Raw genomic sequence first — 21,349 nt, 5'->3', positions numbered from 1 at the left:
GGACAATTCACTGACTTGTTTGATTTTTATACCGATATGAATGATGTTTGCCATCAAACATGCAGATTCATATGACATCGTGCCTTTGCCCATTCTGATCACTATTATACGTTGGACCCTTTCGAACAATTGAAGATTTGTCTCTGATTTATCGCCATCATGCAAGTTGAAGCTCTTTACGTCAACATCGAAAGAATTGTTCCGTATCACTCGCAGAGTGTCTAGCCAAGTCCCCATCTCACTTTAGCGATCCTCAACAACGCGTTAACAAAACCCAACATCTTTTCGGTTATCTTTTTAATATGCGGTTTCCAGTTTTTTTTTTTTTTTTTTTTTTGAGGAAAATGAAACCTAAGTAGTTCATGAACTACTCGAAGACAGGTTCTATCAAGGATTATATTTAGGGGGTCTACTTTCTTCTTATGTATATTCAAGACCTTTGATTTTCCCTCATGAAATGCTATTTTGTTAGATTTCCCCTCATTTATTTACTGTCGCCAATGCTTTCTTTACAGTAATCAACCAATTTTACCATTAGCGGTTACTATTAGAAGATAGATCGCGTTGCAACCTGGTGGAGTGGTTGTGGTAGTTTGGTAGGATGTCGTCTAAAATCCCGGTTTACTTGGCGATCCTTGCGGACATCCCATAGCGTTAGATTTACCGTTTGTTTTCTATTGTTAACTGCTGTAGTGGCTTTTCGTTCACTAAAATTTTTTTTAGCCTGTTTTCCCTGGTAGAACGAATTTCTCGGGCGCTGTATATTTCTCAGCTGCTGAATGATTGCTTGCCACCATGTATTGTTATTGTTGCTAGTCTATTGTTTAAATTTTATTGAACAACTAATCAACTTTTGAGTATTGGAAGTTATTTGTCAAATCCAACAAGGTACAAACATAATTAAACCCTTTTCGTGTAGTTTCAACAATTCGAGTCAAACTTCGAACAAATTTATCGGAAGTGTAAAACAGAGCAAGTTACACGAAGAATTCGAAGATGTGGTCTTGTCGTTTCAACCGGAAAATTCGGAGATGGCTTTCCACTTTGTCCAACAACCCTCTTTCTAGAATAGATGTTTCTATCTCACACACACACACACACACATTTGATTTTGCCTTCAACCGGAATCGACGAGGAACACGCACAACGAGTTATAAAAGTCTACGAAGTTGCGATACGAAAACATGACAGCAAGAAAAGATGATCCTTCAAAAAGACAGTAGCCTGGTGGTCGATTAACTGAAAAAAGGAAACAAGAAAAATGTGATGAGAATCTTCCAACGAACAAAAGAGGAAACCATGCGATCAGGAAGGAAAACCCTACATTATAATGCTAAAAACGAATACGCAAATGACATTCTCTTGGCTAAACTTGAAGCGTGGGTACGGTACTACAACGCAATAAACAATAAAACCTCTAGAATGCGGTCTACAAGGCTGCGGCAAGGAAAAAACTGCATTCCACCTTTGTACATTAATGAAAAACGAAGGAACATACACTTAAGACATTAACGAAACTCTAAGCTTTATCATGGATAAATTTTTTTCGTTAGATTCTGCTAGCACTGATGAAAAATCATATAAAGCTTTCAGAAGCGACCCATGCCAAAAAATTAACACTGTAAATGATAGTATTTTTATGAGATCGCATTGATCTCAAGGAACATGCAGGAAAAAAACCCGGAATGGACCTAATATCACGTAACATCTTTAAAGCTGTTTTTGTGACCTGACCATTATTTATACTCAACATCTACAACCATGCTTGACTAGCGGAGTTCTCTCTCTCTCTCTCTCTCTTTCTCTCTCTCTCTCTCTCTCTCTCTCTCTCTCTCTCTCTCTCTCCCCCCCACCCTCTATCTAATTTAACTGTCTCTTTTTCTCTTTCTCTCTCACTCTCGCTCTCCCTCTATCCAAGTCTCTTTTTTCTCTCTCTCCCTCCCTTTCCTTCTTACTCCCTCCCGCCCACACTCTCTCTCTCTTCCTCCCTCTCTCTCTCTCTCCCACTCTCCCTTTCTCTCGCTCTCTCTCTCTCTCTTTCTTTCTTTCTTTTTCCTTTTTCTCACCGTCTTTATTTTTGAGCCGTACGTGGATTATTATTGATTAAAGATTTATATTCACTTTATTGCTATGTCGATACATTTTATCCTGTTTTAAGTCCCAACAACTGGTTTTAATGTTCTGGTTTGTTAAAACACAGAAAAAAGTGTTTCGTTTGTTTAAAAACATTTTAGAGATACAGTAAAACCTCCTTGTTATCTGGGGTTCGACTATCAGTGAATCCAATTATCCGGGCACCGGTTGTCCGTATACATATACGATGTATATAGGTATGTATTTCGCGTAGCATCAAATTATTTCTTACTCGAAGGACCCCGTCTTTTGCCTTGTTTCTATGAACTCTCTCCGGTCTGGTTAAATTGAACATATTCGTTACGACTTTCTTCTGGAGCGATGCACTAAACCCTTCCCACCCTTCTCCATTTACAGACGTCGTTACAGAACGACCCACCTCTTACAGAAAACCACCGCTTTTGAAGCTTGTTATAGGGTGCTGGAGAAATTATTGGGCTCGAATCGGTGTCACAGGGCTTTAGTATTATCAACGTAACGTTGGATACAGTTTTTCCATTTAAACTTCTGGAAAATTTTACAATTTTTTTTTCATTTTTCCGTTAGATACATAATAATAACATTAATAAAAGTACCTATATATACACGTGACTTCTTTTTTTATTTATTTTTTTAAATATGTCATTCTGCATTAGCCATCGGAAATAACATGTGTCTTCTTGAGTCACCTTTTAATTGACGGATTAAAAAATCAAATTCCATTATCCAAGGATTTTCGATTTTCTGAACACTCCCTCCCCGTCATCACCTCTGATAATGGTTTTCTGCACTTTCATCCTTACGTGAAAATGAATATAAACAAAAAATCATGTTTTTTCGCATATGAAATAAAATTATTTAAACAATAAACACATAAAACATTTTAGTTTCTGTCCGGCTTACTTGGTTAATATCGATTAATGCTTTAAAGTTGAGGCACTATATCTTTGGTAAAGTTTTTTTCAAATAATTTATTATTTAAATGGACATGTGTAGGCAATATTGTTTAATATCAAAGTAACGGTGTAGGATCGCCTTACGAAGTTTTTAAGGTAAGCCGATGTTCGGTTCAACATGAATTGGGCGATCAAAGCAGAATTTATAAAAGAAAGGCCTGGAGGGTGTATTTAAGGAGTCAGGTTACGTTAGGTGGAATCAATTTACGTCCTGATCAAAGAGACTTTCGCGTTCTTTATAAACTATTGTTATTTCATTTTGTAGTCTATGGTATTGGACTTAAAAATACAAAAGGGCCTTTAATCTGATACCCCTGTAACAACGAATATGAAAAAAAGAACCCACGCCATGAGCTAAACAAAATAACTTCTTGCAATACAGTAAAAAAAGCCCCGTCTGAAAGTTTAGTGTGCTTTTCGGTTTAAGCGGGGAACACACCCGATGGGACACTATGTGGCGCTACCCGATGCTACCCGACACCTTGGTAAGGTGTGCACATCTATTCGACGTCAAGCGCGCCTCGTACAGTCATAGCGTGTATCACAAACCAGTATCGCAATCGCAACGCCTCTTTTGTTCTTAATGCATTATTTGGAGCAAAACCATGTAATAAATTGTTACTTCAATTTTATGAGCACAACCATGTAATAAACTGTTTGTTAAACTTGTTTTAAATAAAGTTATTCCGGTGTTTTGATAAATTTTCTTTCTAACCATCATAATTAATTAATTCTTATAAAAACTCATGAATTTTTTATTTCGTTTAATATTGTTGGATTAAAATAGGAATGTTGTAATTAATATAACGACAAAATTACATGTACATAGTTTGAAATAAACTACAAAAATATGAGTGCCCTGTTCTGAAGCTGCTCGTCGAAAATGGTGTAATTTTATGAGCAAAACCATGAAATAAATTGTTAGTTAAATTCTTTATATCAAAAAATGGTATTCTGGTATTTTGATCAACTACCAAACCACTAAAAAAAATTTTTAAATAAAAACTAATGAATTTTTGATCTTGGTCAATTTGCTTCCTATTAAAGCGTCTATGAGGGTTCGATTCCCACTGTCGCCTTTGGCCAATTTTTCAAGATAACCCCCCCCCCCCCAATATGAACACACACAAGAATTCGTCACCATGGTTAATATGCATAGATCATAAGCCAAAAAAAGTATGTTGTAATGAATATAACGACAATAATAAATGTAGTTTGAATGAAAATATGTTCTTTTGTTTACCGGTCCTTTGTCTTCGACTGTACTCGATGCTACCCGACGAAAATTTGGACAGTGGGGATCGCAGAACGTAGAGTAGGGTAGCGTTGCATAACACGGGAGTAATACAATCGTATGGAAAATTGGAATTTGAATTTGCGTCGCATAGCGTTGCATCGGGTAGGTGTGTTCCCGTCTTAACAGAGATGAGCGCAGTGTCAACGCTTAAACCGTTGCGGCAACCGACGCCCCAAAAATGTTTAAGAATAAAAACAATGTCAAATTTAATCAAGAAGGTCAAAGGATTAACTGAAAATAATCCTAGACTTTGACTTTGATAGCTCCTAATTACAAGTAACTAATGTTAAAAGTTAATGGATTTAATTTTAAACTAAATACATTTAGTTTTTTTTCCTCCCTACAGTAGCCCTGCATTTTCAAATCTACATGTTCCATATAAATATTACATGTGTTTACTGCACAGTAGAGCATATTAATTATGCATTAAATAAATGTTTAAACGTGAAATTTGAAATGATAGCGTTACATTTTTTTTCCATTGAAACCTGTGTTTATTAATTCAAGTCCATGTCCAGTTTATCCATAAAACCAATAAACACGTTCATATACTAGCTCAGAAGCAATTCAGATGGAGGAACCGGCCAGACTCTCCCTATACAAACGAAGTGCTGTATTAGCTGACTCCATTATCTTTCCGGTGCTCATCTAGGGTGTGGTTAGCAATTCCATTTGAAACAAAACCGCGGCAGGGGCGGATCCGGAAGTTTCTACGCTGGGGAAGCCCCAATACTCTGGGAGATAGAGTCGCCTTCTCTATGTAGGGAGTGCGCGGTAGAACAGGCTGATGTATTTCGGCTTGATAGCACTTTGCGCGCGGCATACGACCCGATGCACAATGCTGGCCCGACCATTCGGATTGGACAAGCGGAGAGCGAGTTTGTCTTGGCCCTTAGGGGCTCGGGCACCTCTACACCAATGCTGCGGCGGTAACACCATTCCGTCGTATGCGGAGGTGCGTCAGCTCTCATCTTAAGAATCAAAACGTCCGATAAGGCCGAATAGGCCAGGTGCGGACGTTAAAGATCCTCTAGTTTTGTGACGATGAGTTCTCGGGAACCTTATGTCCGGAAAAACGAGCTCCTTTCTAAAGGCCAGGGAGAGGACAAACATCTTTGTATGCGCCGCCTTAGTCGATTCCCGCCATGTTTCTTCCCATCTTGAAAAAGCTTTCTGCTCCAGGCTCTTCTGAAAAAGGCTCTAGGGTGTTTGTAGTAGGAGATTTCTAGACTTTCATCCCTTGACGCCAATTTTACCAATTGGTCAGCTTCTTCATTGCCGAAAATCCCAATGTGTGCCGGGACCCAATCAAAAATTACAGTTCCTCCCAAATCTTCGATTTGCATCAACGTGTCCGGAATATTATCTAAGATAGATCCATGGTTATTGGGGTTTGAGAGGGCATCCAGGGATATTTGACTATCCGTAAGGATGTAGAACAGTGTCTTTCTGGGGGTGGGATGAAGAAGTAAGGTCTCTATCCATTCTAGGCTTTTGTAAATTGCCAGTTGTTCGGCCTGATTATTTGAGCACTTATTACTCAATTTATATGTTCCAAAGCCTACTTTCCCTTCGTTCTCGTAGACCACGAAGGCGCATCAGACATTATCCTCACTTTTACTTCCGTCTGTGTAGATTTTGTGTCATTTCGGAATGTAAGTGCATTTTCTACCCTTATTGCCACCTGTCGTCCAGGATGAGTCCACTCACAGTAAGGCCTGAGTTTGTCCATTTCTCCACACTCTGGGTACGTAACGGCGGAACCTATCCTGCGAATCTCGGATAGTTCCTTGATCATCTGAATCATGAGCTTTATAGGGACTATATCTGCCAGCAAGCATGCAGTTTCAAGTGAGATTGTACGGTACCCCTTGACAATTCTTATTGCTATCAGGCGCTGCACTCTATTCTGTCTCTTTTCGTTAAACTTTTTATCTAAACCTTCTTCCCATATTTCTGCACCATGCGTTAATACGGGAATTATTGCACCTGGATAAATAGCTTTTAGACATGCTTGACCAAGACCGCAGTGAATTTTTGCGATCCTAGAAAGTTTTTTATTATTTTTAAACCTTTTTCAGAAATATAGGAAATATGATCCTTCCAGGTGAATTTATTATTAAATATAATTCCCAAATGCTTCAGTTGGTCCACGTTTTCAATCTTTTCTCCGCCCATGTAGATATCCAGTTGGAGAGTTTTCCTTTTTCTGGAAATGTGAAGCGCTTTACTTTTCTTTTTATTGAAAGTGATTTTTTTGGCTGTATCATTTCCAATGCTTCTTTTGTAGAGCACTGCAAATCTATATAATTACTGCCTTGTACTATCAAGATGTAGTCACCTGCCAGCGCGGTTCCGTCGGAATTATCTGGCAGCCTAATTTTTAGAAGAGAGTCGTAGAAAACGCACCAAAAGCCAGGACGGCAGCAGGAGCCCTGGGGGCATCCTTTAGTTACATTTATTGGAGAGTTTTCCTTTTTCTGGAAATGTGAAGCGCTTTACTTTTCTTTTGATTGAAAGTGATTTTTTTGGCTGTATCATTTCCAATGCTTCGTTTGTAGCTGCAAGGCTGACATTTGAAGCCGTTAAAGTTGTGTGTATTTTGGAAAAGTGATTCTTGCTTAGTTCGGGCAACGAAGTAACCTTAATTGATGCAGTATTTCTGGCCACCATGCGGCATTGAACGCGTCGTGCACATGTAAAGAGATTACGACGACTTCTTGATTGGCATTCAGTCGGCTTCTGATTGTGGACTTAACATGGTAAACGGCATCAGTAGTAAAGTTTGTGGCCTGAACCCAAATTGATTTTTGCTAAGTAAGCTATTAGAATAAAATAAAAAAATAATGCGAGCTCCTATTTATTAACAGTTTCTCTAACACTTTTCCTGCGGTTGGTAGTTTACTAATAGGTCTGAACTAGTCCAGGCTAGATTTGTCTTTTCCCGGTTTTTCGATTAATACGATGTCTGATTTCTTCTAAATTATAGGGAATGTCCCACGCTGTACGCACGAGTTGTATACAACAGTAAGAAGTTTAGAAAAGAAGTCAAAAACTCTTAACAAAATACCACTTGTAAGACCGTCGATACCGGGTGATTTTTTCGTCAAAAGTAACAATCACGTTTCTGACTTCAATAGGAGAAAAGTCTACGTCATCTTGTGTGTCCAGAGGCAGATTTATTTTTTGTCGGACCAGTTGGTGTTTGTAGTAGTCTTCATCTTCATTATCACACGGAAGATGATGTTGTAGAAGGGCTTGGAGGGTTTCCTCTGTTGATGTGGTATAGGTTCCATCCGCACCTTGTATCGTCCACAAAGGTGTATTTCTCCTTTCCTTTCCTGTCAGTATTCTGTATACAGCTGTCCATGCATTTATTGGGTTTAGTTGACTGCAGTATTTTTTCCAGGAATTCGATTTAGCATTTTAAATTTTTTCTTGATATTCGTATCGTAAATCGTAGTATTCGCTCTTTCTTTTCTGCCGTAGATCCTCGTCCCGATAGGTAGACTCTTCTTTTCCTGTTCATTTCTTTCCTTAAGTTTGTAAGCTCTTCTGTCCACCAGCATTGGGTTCTATTTTTCCATTTATTTTGAATTTTTTGTAAGACGGTATTGAGTTTTTACAGGCCTCTATTATAGCATTTTGAAATTGATTTATGAATGTGTTAAAATCGTCGGATAACAAAGCGATTAGCGATTGTTCAATATTTGTCGTTTCTTTTAACTGAAAGAAGTTTTGCATAGTTGCCAATAGCGACCAGTTAAATTTTTCCCAGTCCGCTTTGTTAGTGACGAAACGCCTTCCGCATTTTACGGCCTCATATTTATCGGAATAGTTGACTTCCAGTCTAAAATAAAGGAATCTATGAAACGACATGCTCTCATCATCACAGTTAACCCAATTTTTGATTAACCGGACCATCGCCTGGTTTGTAAGTGTTAAATCTATTCTACTTAATCTATTGTGAGACTCAAAAGTAGGCAAATTGTCCATTTCATTCGAAATATACAAGTTGTTGGATGCTATCTTTATACGCTTTCTAAAACTTTTCCCCGATGATTTGATTTCACATCTCCCCAAAGTTCAAATCTCGAATTGCTGTCAGTTGTGATTAATAATTTGTTCTTGTTGTTGTTCCAGTGTATCACTTCGTCTAACTTCTTAAGATCGATATCTATATCCATATAACAGTCTATATACGCAGATATAACGATTATTTTTTCACTTTTGTACGTGATTTCAGTCACGGCCATATCTTCGTCCAAAAACTGAGAAAGAAGTATAACGTTCAGATTGGGGTTTATGACTATTATATTAGCAGCTCTTTTCCTTCCTTCTTTGGCCTCCAGAATTGTAACTTTCTCATATCCGTGTACTTGATTATTTATATTGTATATCTCTTGTACAAAGCATATGTCAATTTTGCATTGTATGAAGTCAATAAGATAAGTACGGCTTTTTTTTAATCTATCCATGTTAATTTGAACACAATGAAAGTTATCCGTGTGAAGTGAATCCTTATTGCTGACGATAGTCAATATTTTCTTTAAGCTGGTTAATTTTTCGTAAAGCCGTCGGACAATTCTTATCATAACAGGTGTGACTTTGATTTTGGAATTGGATTGTTTACAATTCGCGCATTGTTTTGTTACAGCCTTACACTCAGTTAGGTTGTGTTAATCCGAGCAGACAGGACAGCCAGTGTGTTCATTTCTACAGTGATTTCTAGTGTGACCAAAGAGTGAACATTTAAAACAGCGTGTCAGTTTATGTAGTCCTTACATTCACAAATGGAAACATGAGCCGGATTCTACGCATTCCCAGCAAAACCGATCTAACAGCGAGAGTTACCTCTGCAACGGCGTATTTTAGGTGCTGTTTGCGTTTTTTTGCCATAAATATTTTAAGGATATGGTATTCTGGATTCTGTTTGGTGAGTATGTAAAGTTGTAGTTAGTTATTTCTTCTGGAACATTTAAAAATATGACTCGCGGAAGAAATATTTTTGCAGGCCTCGCTTTTAACGTCGAGTTCGGATTGTTGATGTTAATCTCATTACATATTTTTTCTAAGTCGCTTTTATTAGCGGTTGCGACGACAACAGTACCATTCCTGGTTTTGTTTACCCGTTGAATGATAATCTGTAGCTTGCAAGGATCAATCTCCTTTTTCAACCGCGCTTATACCTGTCCGCTTGATTCATTTTCACTCTTAGAATTAATAAATGCTTTAAACGTACGAAAAGGTGTACTTGCTTGGCTATTTGCGGCTGAAGCATGGAAGCTGGAGGCTGAGAGGTTAGTTTGACTGGTAAAGTTTTTATTGTAGTGCTTAGTTCCGCGTTCTCATTTACGAAAAAGTTATACATTTCCGTTAAACTCGAAATCGCGTCACTTGACATTTTACGTAAACTCGCACTTAGGTTTTGCTTCGTATTAACGATTTCGTCTAAAACTTCGAGAGCACTTTTGAAGAGCTGCCGACGTGCAGTCGCCATCATTGTGTGTTAATAAATACGTTTAGTAAATACAGTACACATTTAGTAAATAAAAACATTTAGTGGTGTGCGTTAAATTTTTCCATCAATGTATGTTATCTTCAAAATGTATATTTAATGTAAAAAATGTTATAACATTAAATGTTATAAATAATGATTCATTACTTCAAGAGTTAACCCCTCTGACGAGGTGAGAGTGTTAACTGCATTATTAAAATTAAATTGAACCGTTATCGTCAGCCTTGACTGGGGTCAACTCTTCGATTAGAACGGGCTTAACCTATGCGACCGGATTAAATAATACTTTAAAACGTCAAAGGTAAAGCCCTTTATTTGTGTTGGGTCAAGAGCATAACGTAGGGATTGTTAAATTTATTTCCGGATAAATGGAGTAATTGTGAGAGAACTAATTGTTCATCGATAATTATCTTAATTAATTAAATTTGGGAACTCATCCCTTTTACATTGGATGAACTCTCGACAGAGCCCAAGAGGCGTGGAATATGAATTTATTTAAGGCATTTTCAGTAATAGGGCAAGCCTGAATTTTATGCAAAAGGGCCACACCCCACCTATGAGATTATATATTAATTATGCATTCATTTACTTTAGTAAAGCTAGTCGGCTAGACAGTATGGTTTTATAAGCAACTTATGGTAACGATATTTTTCTTCTCTTTTTTGTGGGCTTTGCATTTTTCTAAGTATTATAGTTTCGTTTTCTAAAGTTTGTTAGGTACATGGGTTTTCCCTACATGTACCCCTATTAGAAGGGAGTTTATTTAAATATACGTAAAATGTTAATTTTAAGCTAATTTGGTGGTAAAAATATTTTAAATTTTCAATGTTGGTTATTTTTATTTAACTAACACACCAATTTATTTTTATTCAATATGTTTCAGTTGCTTTTGCATTTCGGGCCACGTCCCTGGTCCATCTTCAGAACTCGCTATTTTTGGCTTCCAAACGATGAACAATTTAATAGCGATAAAGTCAACTGCGATTTTGAGATTCATATTAAAAATATTTACGAAACAAACGTGGTATAATTTGGTCGTTACCGATCATTTTGGTCTCCTGGCCCGTATGGTCTGCGTGATTTCTATGCAGTCAAGTGTCTTTTATAATTATTTAGAAATCGTGAGATGCGGTCTGGTGTGATGTAGGTTTCAGAAAAACATTTTCTTTAACGTGCCAACGTTTCGATTTTTTTTGAGATCATCTTCAGGGCTCAAAGTGTTTGGAATGGCAGAATGGCACAATTACACAGAAGACAACCACTTTGAGCCCTAAAGATGATTTCAATAATGATCGAAACGTTGGCACGATAAAGAAAATGTTGTTCTGAAACCTAAATCACACCAGACCGCATCTCACGATTTCTAAATAATTATCGATTAACGGTCACTAATCACCACACAACTCTTTTATAATGTTTAACTAAGACCATATCCTAACACAGCTTGCATTTTATTTGTATCTCAAGTTGTTTATTTGTATTTGTTGTCTCAACTATTTATCAGATATGAAACAAACAGTATAATATGATACCACAACCATGGATGTCTAGTCACATTCACTCACCCCAGAGTAATCGATATTCCTGGTGGCGGGATTAGGCAACTCCTTACTTTCAAGCTAATAAATTATATTCATTCTAATAAGTTTAGATAAACACAATACCCAGAATTTAAAAAAATAAACGTACCAGGGGTCATGCAAATTCTTGATAGAACTCCAAGTCCATAATTTTAATAGGTGAATTCAAAGTTCTTTGCAGCCCGATACTAAAGGCACATCTGGGTGCGCAAAAGATTCTGCCATACACTATTTATGGCAAATTTGGCCAAAGCAATTTTGTTCTTTCGCAAAGTGGCGCATATATATANTACATTTATTGTTTTTTTATTTATTTACATTTGTATATATATATTTTTTTAAATATATTTTTATATTTACATTTTTTAAATACTTTAGGTCAGTCTAAATCTACTAGTCAAAATTTATATATATACTAATTTTTTAAATACTATAGGTCAGTCTGGATTTCATTGTAGAATTTGATTTCTTTTAGGAAGCGTAAAGCGTATGACATTTTCATGTTGTGGTAATCTTTGCCGGGAGTATTTGTTTTAATGATAATGATGCCAACTTGTATTTTGTTTGCATTATAAGTGTTATTATTATTTTTATTAATAAAGGAATTATAAATTAATGTGTGGTGCTTAGTGACCGTTAATTGATATTTATTTAGAAATCGTGAGATGCTGTCTGGTGTGATGTAGGTTTCAGAAAAAAATTATAAATTAAATTAAAATAAAGGAAATATAAAATTAAAGAATTACATTATATTATTTTAGGATCAATATGACTTCATCTATAATAAATTCATTGGGGCTATGTGTTGAGGGTGTTCTATAACGAATTAAACGTCCGAAAAAACTGTAGTAACAAAAAGAAGAATAAAGTAGGACGGTGTTTAATAAATATGTTTTATTATTATTTTTATTAATTATTATCTATTATAAATTATAATAGATATATAGATATATAATAATATATCTATATATAAGATATATAATAGCGCGTAGGCATGCCATCCAATCTGAAGAAGGTACTCGAGCACTGCAGCGAGTTTCAGGGTCCCCTGTTCCGATTTTTACGGGAAATNATATATATATATATATAATTTAGTCATATTGATCCTAAAAAGAATGGTACTGAGAAAAATATTAAAGCGAAAGTACAACTGGAAAATCGGATAGAGACCGACTGATAGAGATAGAGTGGCGGGTGGCTAAGTAATAAAACAAGAAAGAATCGAGAGTGGAGGGGTTAATTTGTGGAGACAACCCTTGACTGGAGTGAGTACGAAGGAAAGGGATGTGCCATCTCCATCCTTCTTTCTCTTTTCCAAACAATTAAACATCCAAGGGGTAATATTTGCTGTATGTGTCCGTCCATGTAACCGGGACATTGCCTCGCTCTAATGGACCAGCAAATACCCCTCCTAATTCAGTCTCCTTACCACTTTTCACCCTCCTCGCCCTTGTTATTTCCCCCGGCTTTTTTTCAGAATCACAACGGTCCTTGAATTGTTAACTTTACCGGGCAAACACTCTCAGCGGCAAAACCCCTTTGTAATACAGAAAATAATTGACTGCGCCATGTTCTTCCCCCAGCGCCCTTGGTTATTAATTTTTTTTTTGGAACTGATGGCTTCGCCTTTTCAGCGTTCTGCCTCCTGCTTTCAATTTCACGGTTCCGAGATTATTGAACGACCTCAAAATAAACTAGCTTAACCTTCTATATTTTCTGTCTGATTGACGTCGATGACATTTCCCACCAACAATCCATCAGACAAGTGAAAATATAAATAAAATTTTAAATGGCGTCGAAAGAATTGTGATATCTCCAGGTATCCAACCTTGAATTTGTATAAGAGAGGTTTTATTAACACATTATATCATTATTACGCGTGTCATTCATTTTGCATAATTTAAATCTGTTGAAGTCTTTCAATGTGTTATTTGGACGTTGGTGAATGTTTGTAAGCTTGTGAGCAGATTTGAATGAACCAGAGATTAAATACGCTAGAAAAAAAAAAAACCACTGAAGACAATAAACACAATACAGATTTCTGAAATTAAATACCCTCGATAGAACGGTGTTTATTCAATATTCAGCAAGTGACGGACAAAAAAGTAAGCAATAAAAGAAAAATCATAGAATAGAATCATTTATAGTATTATACTTTGTATGGAGACACATTATCTGTCTTAAGTTAAATAAATGAATACAAATAGACATAAATAGTCAATGATTATTTGGAGATCGTGAGATGCGGTCTGGTGTGACGTAGGTTTTAGACAAATATTTTTTTTATCGTAAGAACGTTTCGATCTTTATTAAGATTATCTTCAGGGCTCAAAGTGTTTGTTTTCTGCGTAATTATGCCATTCTTGTGTGTCGTGTTGAGAGTGCCAATGTTTCTTTTGAAATGTATTGTGACCTTATGTATGTCGTTAATTCTGGTGTTGGGTTGTGTTAGTGTGGCATTTGTGAAGTTAAAATTGTTTTTGATGTGAGTAGGAAATACCTTGTGTTGTTTGCATTTCAACAAAAAAGTTCCCTGATTGACAGCCGATGCAAGTTTCTTTTCATTGTTGGCGATGTTCTTCAGAATACTCTTTGCTTGATTGAAATGCAGACAACGCAAGGCCATGAAAATCATCTCAATAAAGATCGAAACGTTGGCATATAAAGAAAATGTTTTTCTAAAACCTACATCACACCAGACCGCGTCTCACGATCTCCAAATAATCATCCAGTAACGGTCACTAAACACTACACACACATTCTAATTATTGTACATTCTGAAATTGAAAATTGGAGTGCCAATTACATTACTACGAAACATCAGTCAACCGAAGATGTGCAAGGGCACACGATTACAATTACAAAATGGATGAACAATCTAAAATAAAACATCAATTCTGATTGGACCCCATAAAGGTGACGGCATACTACATGCACGAATACCACTGATTCCAACCGGCATGGCATTCGAGTTCAAACGACTTCAGTTTCCAATATGGAAAACGGACAAACAAAGATGTAGTCAATACTAATAATCCTGTAATCAAGCTTACAATAAAAAAATGATTAGAGTGAAAAACATCTTTTTTTTTCCTTTCCTTTTTTTTTCCACGTAGCTCCGAAACGAATTGAATGTTATGTTTTCCCGGTGTATCCGGGTACCAGCTAGTTATAAATATAAATTTATGCGACTTAGAAATGCACTTTTTTCTTTTTTTTTTGATTTTGGGGCTGCATTGGATCGGATAGGAAAGCACTATTTTACCATTTGTCACTTACGGGCTTTCAACAAGAATTATTAGTCCTATCATATTTAGTGGTCTATTGACCAAATTACTTTTTTCAATTAATTTTTTTTTTTTTTGCTTAACCTGGCGGCATTAGCCATATACCTATTTTACCGTGAGACAAACGGAGTGCCACCGCCGCAGGCGGCCGGCCTCGCACAGCCACCTAGGGAGATACAGCGGGTCACCCCTTTTTTTCTTCTCTTTTTTCCAGGTGTTTTAGGAGGATGTAAATAAAAACCATTTACAATTTTACACCTATGGAAAAGTCCACGTGCCCCCACAAACCGTGGCTAAACCTGCCTAGTTCCCACCATACCGTGCTCAAACGACACCCAAAGACGACCGCCCCTGGCTCAGCGACCCCCCCCCCATCCAATCTCAGGTGCTATTTGTTCCTTTCTTTAAATGGGCAGGTCGTTGTTGGTCAGAATGTTGAATACAGTGTCTAGAACATCCTAATCGCCTAATCTCAGAACTTGGACCATGTTAGTCGGAAGTGGGACTCTTTTCGAAAGTAAAATGGCATAGTCTCTCTCTCTCTACCTACGGAGCAAAGCGCGCATGCGAGTAGAATATGGTCTGCGTCGGCGCTACTGGAGCCATCACACTCACAGCATTCACTATTTTTCACTCCTATCTTATAGATGTAATTGGGTAGTCTGTTATGATTAAGACGCAGTCTGCATATGGATGTAAAAAATCTCCTAGGTCGATTTATGCTATTAAACCACGGTTTTAGTTGGAGGGAGTATTGTATATCTGCAAACATATGCTAGTGACTGATGAACTTTGGTGAATTTGGAATATTCGTACTCTCTTTGCCACTTCTTTTTAATGACTTATCTATTGTGAGAGCGAATGTCCAGAGATGATATTTCATAAAGCGGTTGCCCTGTGACAGCAGCTTTTTTGGCCTAGAGATCCACTTTATTGTTGAAAAGGTTTGTGTCGTGAGATTTAACCTACATGAAATAGATTTTAGTGCGGGAACTAGAAAGTATTATGTCGTTGTTTATTTCTATGATGATGAGGTATTTGGGAGAATAAAAGGTTAGAGTTTTAAAGGGAAGTGAAGACACTAAGGCTGTCAGAACATAGAATCGCTCGTTCCGGGACCTGGCTTTTCTATAAATTTGATTCCCTCTCTCAGAAAATGAAAAAGTTAGTGCCAATCAAATCCCGCTCGTGGCACTAACTTTTTCATTTCGATAAAAATCTTAACATAAAAAGTTTAATTAATTATTAGTATCCTTAAAAGTTATTATGCGGGATCAGATACTTTAATCTGGCTAAAAAAGCACTGACGTCTGATCTTGCCTGCCGACTTGGAGTCATACAAGGGTGCCTATTCACTCCTGTACTGTTCTCCATCTTCCTTAACGACCTGGAGGGCGACTTTTGGAGTACTCAGTAACCGAATAAAAATAAGGTCACTAATATATGCAGTGTTATACTGTTGCTGGCCTCTACACCCGCATCCCTGCAGCTCATGATAACGAATTTAGAAGAATATTAAGTGGAACATTGGGGCGTCGGTGGCCGCATTGGTTTGGGCGTTGAAACGGCGCTCATCACTGTAAGGTAAAGGTTCCGGGTTCGAATCCAGCGGCCCTGCATTCAAGCGCGACATACTTACAAATGGTTTATTTTTTCAAAAACACCCCGCGGGTTGATATAACCTATAAAAAAAGGAACCTTAATTTGAATCTTCAACATTCCCAAATCATGGTCCGCTACGAAAATTAATTAAAAAAACACAAATAAGTGACTAGTTTAATAAATAAATGAAAAATAATAATGATAACAAATTAATATACAAATATGTAAGACTAAAAATCAATCAAATAAAAAAGCTTAACAAAATTAAAATAAATATAGAAATTAAAATTAGCACGATAATTAGTGTAAAAATAAAGATAATATAAAAATATGTAAAAATAATAAATAGAACCATAAAATGGCAGCTCGACGACTGCTAAAGCAAATTATGTAAAAATTAATTGTGTAAGTAAAGAATTTATTAATTCATACTGAAAAGATAAATAAAGAGTAAAGTTAACCTTAAAGTACATTTTTGTAGGAGATTAGGTTCGCTATTTCTCTAGGAGCTACTGAAATTTATTATTTGAACGATAGTCCAAAAGTTCGCATTCTTTTTCATATGATCAAGGGTTTTTCTTTGGTTTTTGTACGTACACTTCGAGAGGACATTCTTTTGCAAAGGGTTTTTGTTTTGAGACACTGGAAAAGTAGAGAAGGAAGCAAACCCGTCGCTCGGTCGAAACGTTCTTAATCCGGGTTTTGCGCGTCTAATCCGCCTTCAGCTTCCTCTCGGTGAGCAAGTTTAAAGTCTTCTTTAGCTAGATTGTTAAATAAAAAGTGGCGCCTTCCAGGCTATAACGGGTAAAAAGTAAATGTTTAAGTAGTCATTTTATCAACTCATTAAAATTTTATAGTAGGATAATTCCACCGAGAGAAAACGAGCCACAAGTAGAGGATAAATATTTAAAACACAATATTAAACTTATTTTCATTTTATCTTTATTTAAACACAAAATAATCTCTTAGGGAAGTAAAAATATCTTTTTTGATTAAACTTTGCATTTTGTATATACATGTTTTTATTATCACTCATTCTATTTAGTTGTATATTAAACAAGAGTAAATATCTTGATATTCATGCGTACATAATATTCAGATTAGTATTAAAAAAACCTTTCATACGTTTATAGCCAATTTCAAAATTTCATAGATTATTTTTTCATCATTTTAATCATAAACGTAGGTACTCCAGCATTTTTTGTAGCAGTATATTTTATATATNTATATATATATAGTTTGTTTATTACGAGGGTTCGCAACAGCAGAGGTTATATCAACTCTCGGGGTGCCAGTAGGTTTTTGAACAAAGCCCATTTGTAGGTATGTCGGATTCGAATGCAGGGCCGCTGGATTCGAACCCGGGACCTTTACCTTACATAGATTAGCGCTGTGTCATCGCTTAAACCGTTGTGGCCACTGACGCCCCTGGAAAATTATATTATATTATATCTTGTTATAAGATATTCTATCTTGGTACTATTGATGATGTTATAAATGTTACACGAGATTTAAAGTTAATTCAGAGACAGACAGATTTAAAAAAATGTATATTTTCTATAAATAGCTATTGTTACGGTTTTAAATTTCTGGCTAATGTATATGTATGGATATGAATAAAGTACATAAGGCAATAGTACAAAGGCATGATCCACCCTCTCTGTTTCTCCAACCTCAATCTAAACACGGTTTTCTTTTGAGAAAATTTGAGAAAGAAAAAACATTGTTTAAAGGGTAAACGAGCAGAACGGACCAAAGGCGACAATTTAAATTCAACGTCACATCTTCTGAAACAGATTTGACGCCGAATAATCAAGCCCTGTGGAAATACACGCCCTGCTGTAAATAGTGCCTCAGCGAATGAGACGGAAAACGGCTGCCCTCAAATAGTCAAACCAAGAATTGACCTGAGAAATTATGCATGGCTAAAAGTTAACCCAAACGTTTATAAACGAGTTGACGATACACCCTTACATTTAATATTTTACTTTTGCAGGTCGTCTTCAAAAGCCTTAAGATCCTTGGATCTTAGCTACAACCAGTTAGAGGCAGTTCCGCTAGATTCACTCAGGCACTTAAGAGCACTGGAGTGGCTCAACTTGCACGGGTAAGGTGAAGTAAAGTCTCAAATAATTAATACCCTCTTCTAATGGCACTTCAATTTACTCAACTCAAAATTATTTAACTCGAGAAACTTAGCGAATACCCTTTTCAGAGTTTTCTTTTTCCTCGCGGAAAGACGTTAGTTTTGCGACTAAAGTTTCTGAATTATTTCTCAAGTTTCGCGTTTTATATAACGACCACATTCTCTCTCTCTCTCTCTCTCTCTTTGTTTAGCGTTCGACATGTATAAAAAACATAAATCAAAGCATATTGTGTAGCACCCGTACTAACACAAAATTTGTTTGTTTTAGAAACAGTATTAGTTCCTTGGGAGAGGAGACAGACTGGGGCACACTAAGGCATAGCCTTACAAATGTTTTCCTCGGCGAAAACGATTTGAGGGATCTTGGCCAAGAATACCCTTTGTCGCATTTTCGTAAGCTGGTTTCCGTGAGCCTGGAGAGGAATAACATCATGCACCTGGATTCTGGATCGCTTCCACCGACTGTGCAGACCCTCAGCGCATCGCACAACATGATTAGGAAATTCCCTGTTGAGTTGGTGGACAATCTGAGAGCAATTGCCTGGTTGTATCTCAGGGACAATTATATAGAATCCATACCGCCTTACAGCTTCAAGACTCAGAAGAACTTCGACAAACTCGATCTCGGGGACAACTTCCTTACGGCGGTCCCTATAGACGCTTTCAACAGTACTGTCACGATAAGGGACTTAAACTTAGATTGCAATTATTTTAAAACCCTACCCGCTCTCGCTTTCAAGGGGCTGACCATTGGAAGGATCTCCATTTCTATGAACAAACTGGAAACTGTGAACGAAAGAGCTTTTGAAGGTCTTGGCAATTCCCTCGAGTACCTAGAATTAGGGGGAAACCGTTTGCAAAAGGTGCCAAGAGCGATTAGCACATTGACGAAACTGAAATATCTTTACATACCGTCCAACAACCTCACAGTCATTCAGCCAGACGCTTTTAGCTCATTCTCTGAAAGTCTAAATGCTTTATCACTCTCCAGAAACAAGTTGGAAGAAATCCCAAAGCATGCTTTGAAAAAATGCAACCAGCTCGCTCATTTAAATCTCGGCTACAATTACATAAGAGACGTTGCAGAAGCGGACTTTTTGGGGTGGGGACATAGGCTAGATACGCTACTACTTATGAACAATAGGATAGTACAAATTCACGAGCATACTTTCCATCACACGCCTCACCTCAGGGAACTTTCATTATCGTTCAATAAAATCACCGAGCTACATGAAAAGGCTTTCACTGACGTCTCTAATAGTTTAGAAAGTTTAGAAATAAGCTTCAGTTTGTACCAGGAAGACTTTCCTGAGGATTCCTTGCGTCCTATGTCTTCTATTGTGTGGATGGCTTTAGATAACAACAACTTCAGGACTATCAAAGACACGGCTCTTTCCAGTTTCAAGCATTTGAGGTATCTGAATTTGGACGGAAATCGACTATGTAAACTTCCGTTCGGTCTGTTCAATTCTGAAATACATAGACAACTAAGGGATGTGAGAATTTCATACAACCATCTCCAAATCATTGAATCCAACGTATTTGATGGGTTGGAAGAGCTACAGTACATAGTTCTCGCCGGCAACCAAATATCCAATATCGAATCCTACGCCTTCACGAATTTACCAAATAAAGTATCCATTTTCCTTTCGGAAAATAGAATCGCTAACATCGGCCTCAAGGCTTTCAGCAGCATACACGATTTTCTCAAACTGGACCTACATTGCAACGAATTGCATGAATTTAGTTTAGCGTCTTTTTTCAACGTGACAAACGCGGATCATCCTCTCTCTTTGAACCTTTCTAGAAATGCACTAATGAATTTACAAACGGGAGACTTTGTTGGTGGACTTTTTGTTAGTTCTGTGGATTTGAGTTATAACGTGTTGTCCGAAGTGCCCAAACTATTTTTCGAGACGATTGGAGATGTCCTCAGAAGAATATATCTAGGTTACAATCACATATGGAAATTAGACGAGTCGGCATTCAGTAGTCTTCAGAACCTAGAAGCATTGGCTTTGGAACACAACAAAATTGAAAAATTGAGAAAAAGGGCTTTTGCCGGTCTGCCCCGCCTTCAGATTCTGGACCTATCGCACAATCATATCGAACAGCTTCACATGGAGCAATTCAAACATCTAGTGAACCTCAGGGTGATGGACCTGTCTTACAACCATCTACGCTCAATCCCGAGGGACGCTTTTCAAAACACCAAATTAGAGAGAATAGACTTGTCCAACAACCAGCTTGTGTCTGTACCAAGTGCTTCCCTCGGCGAAGTCGGTTTCACGCTTCGGCTCCTGGACGTTTCGCACAACCAAATAGAACATCTCGACAGCACAGTTTTTCCAGAGACGCCGCACCTCACGACGTTAAATCTCTGCCACAACAGGATCACCCTAGTGCCGGATAACGTTTTTACGAGTGTCGGTGGGCTTTTGAGACTGGACATTTGCGGAAACAGGGTGAGAGCTAACTTCAAAGAACTGTTCCATTACTTGCAAGGCCTGAGGTCACTCAATTTGGCTTCTACTGGACTCAAGTCGGCCCCCGTTCTTCCTCTTCCGAACCTCATTAGTTTGAACCTCTCCGACAACGCGATCACGGATCTTCCTCGACCTATAGTCGAATATCTTCCCAACTTACGTACCTTAATAATCAGTCACTGCCGTTTTACCACTCTACCCTCAAACGCATGGATAAAACTGCCACTTCTTAAAAACCTCGACATCTCCTTCAATCCCATTAAGGTAAATATATAAAACGTACAATTTTCCAATTAACACTGACTTAATAAATTATATAGACTTATATAGTTATTTGAAAAGTTTTGATGAAAATGTTCCAGGCT

The 21,349-nt window shown here is 37.3% G+C and overlaps 1 protein-coding gene across 1 annotated transcript in view; it reads left to right on the top strand.

The window, feature by feature from the left end:
- Nucleotides 1-21,349, top strand: part of LOC106664289 (chaoptin) — a 382,618-nt gene that overhangs the window by 287,228 nt on the left and 74,041 nt on the right. Inside the window, exons 5-6 of the mRNA XM_014389884.2 lie at nt 18,349-18,459; nt 18,767-21,248. Coding sequence (XP_014245370.1) covers nt 18,349-18,459; nt 18,767-21,248 — 2,593 coding nt within the window. The remainder of the gene's footprint in view (nt 1-18,348; nt 18,460-18,766; nt 21,249-21,349) is intronic.

Source organism: Cimex lectularius, unplaced genomic scaffold, assembly GCF_000648675.2.
Source record: "Cimex lectularius strain Harlan isolate CLEC.00 unplaced genomic scaffold, Clec_2.1 scaffold98, whole genome shotgun sequence".
In the NCBI taxonomy this organism is placed as follows: domain Eukaryota; kingdom Metazoa; phylum Arthropoda; class Insecta; order Hemiptera; family Cimicidae; genus Cimex; species Cimex lectularius.
Note: the sequence above shows the minus strand (reverse complement) of the source record. Positions and strands in the feature narration are given on the sequence as shown.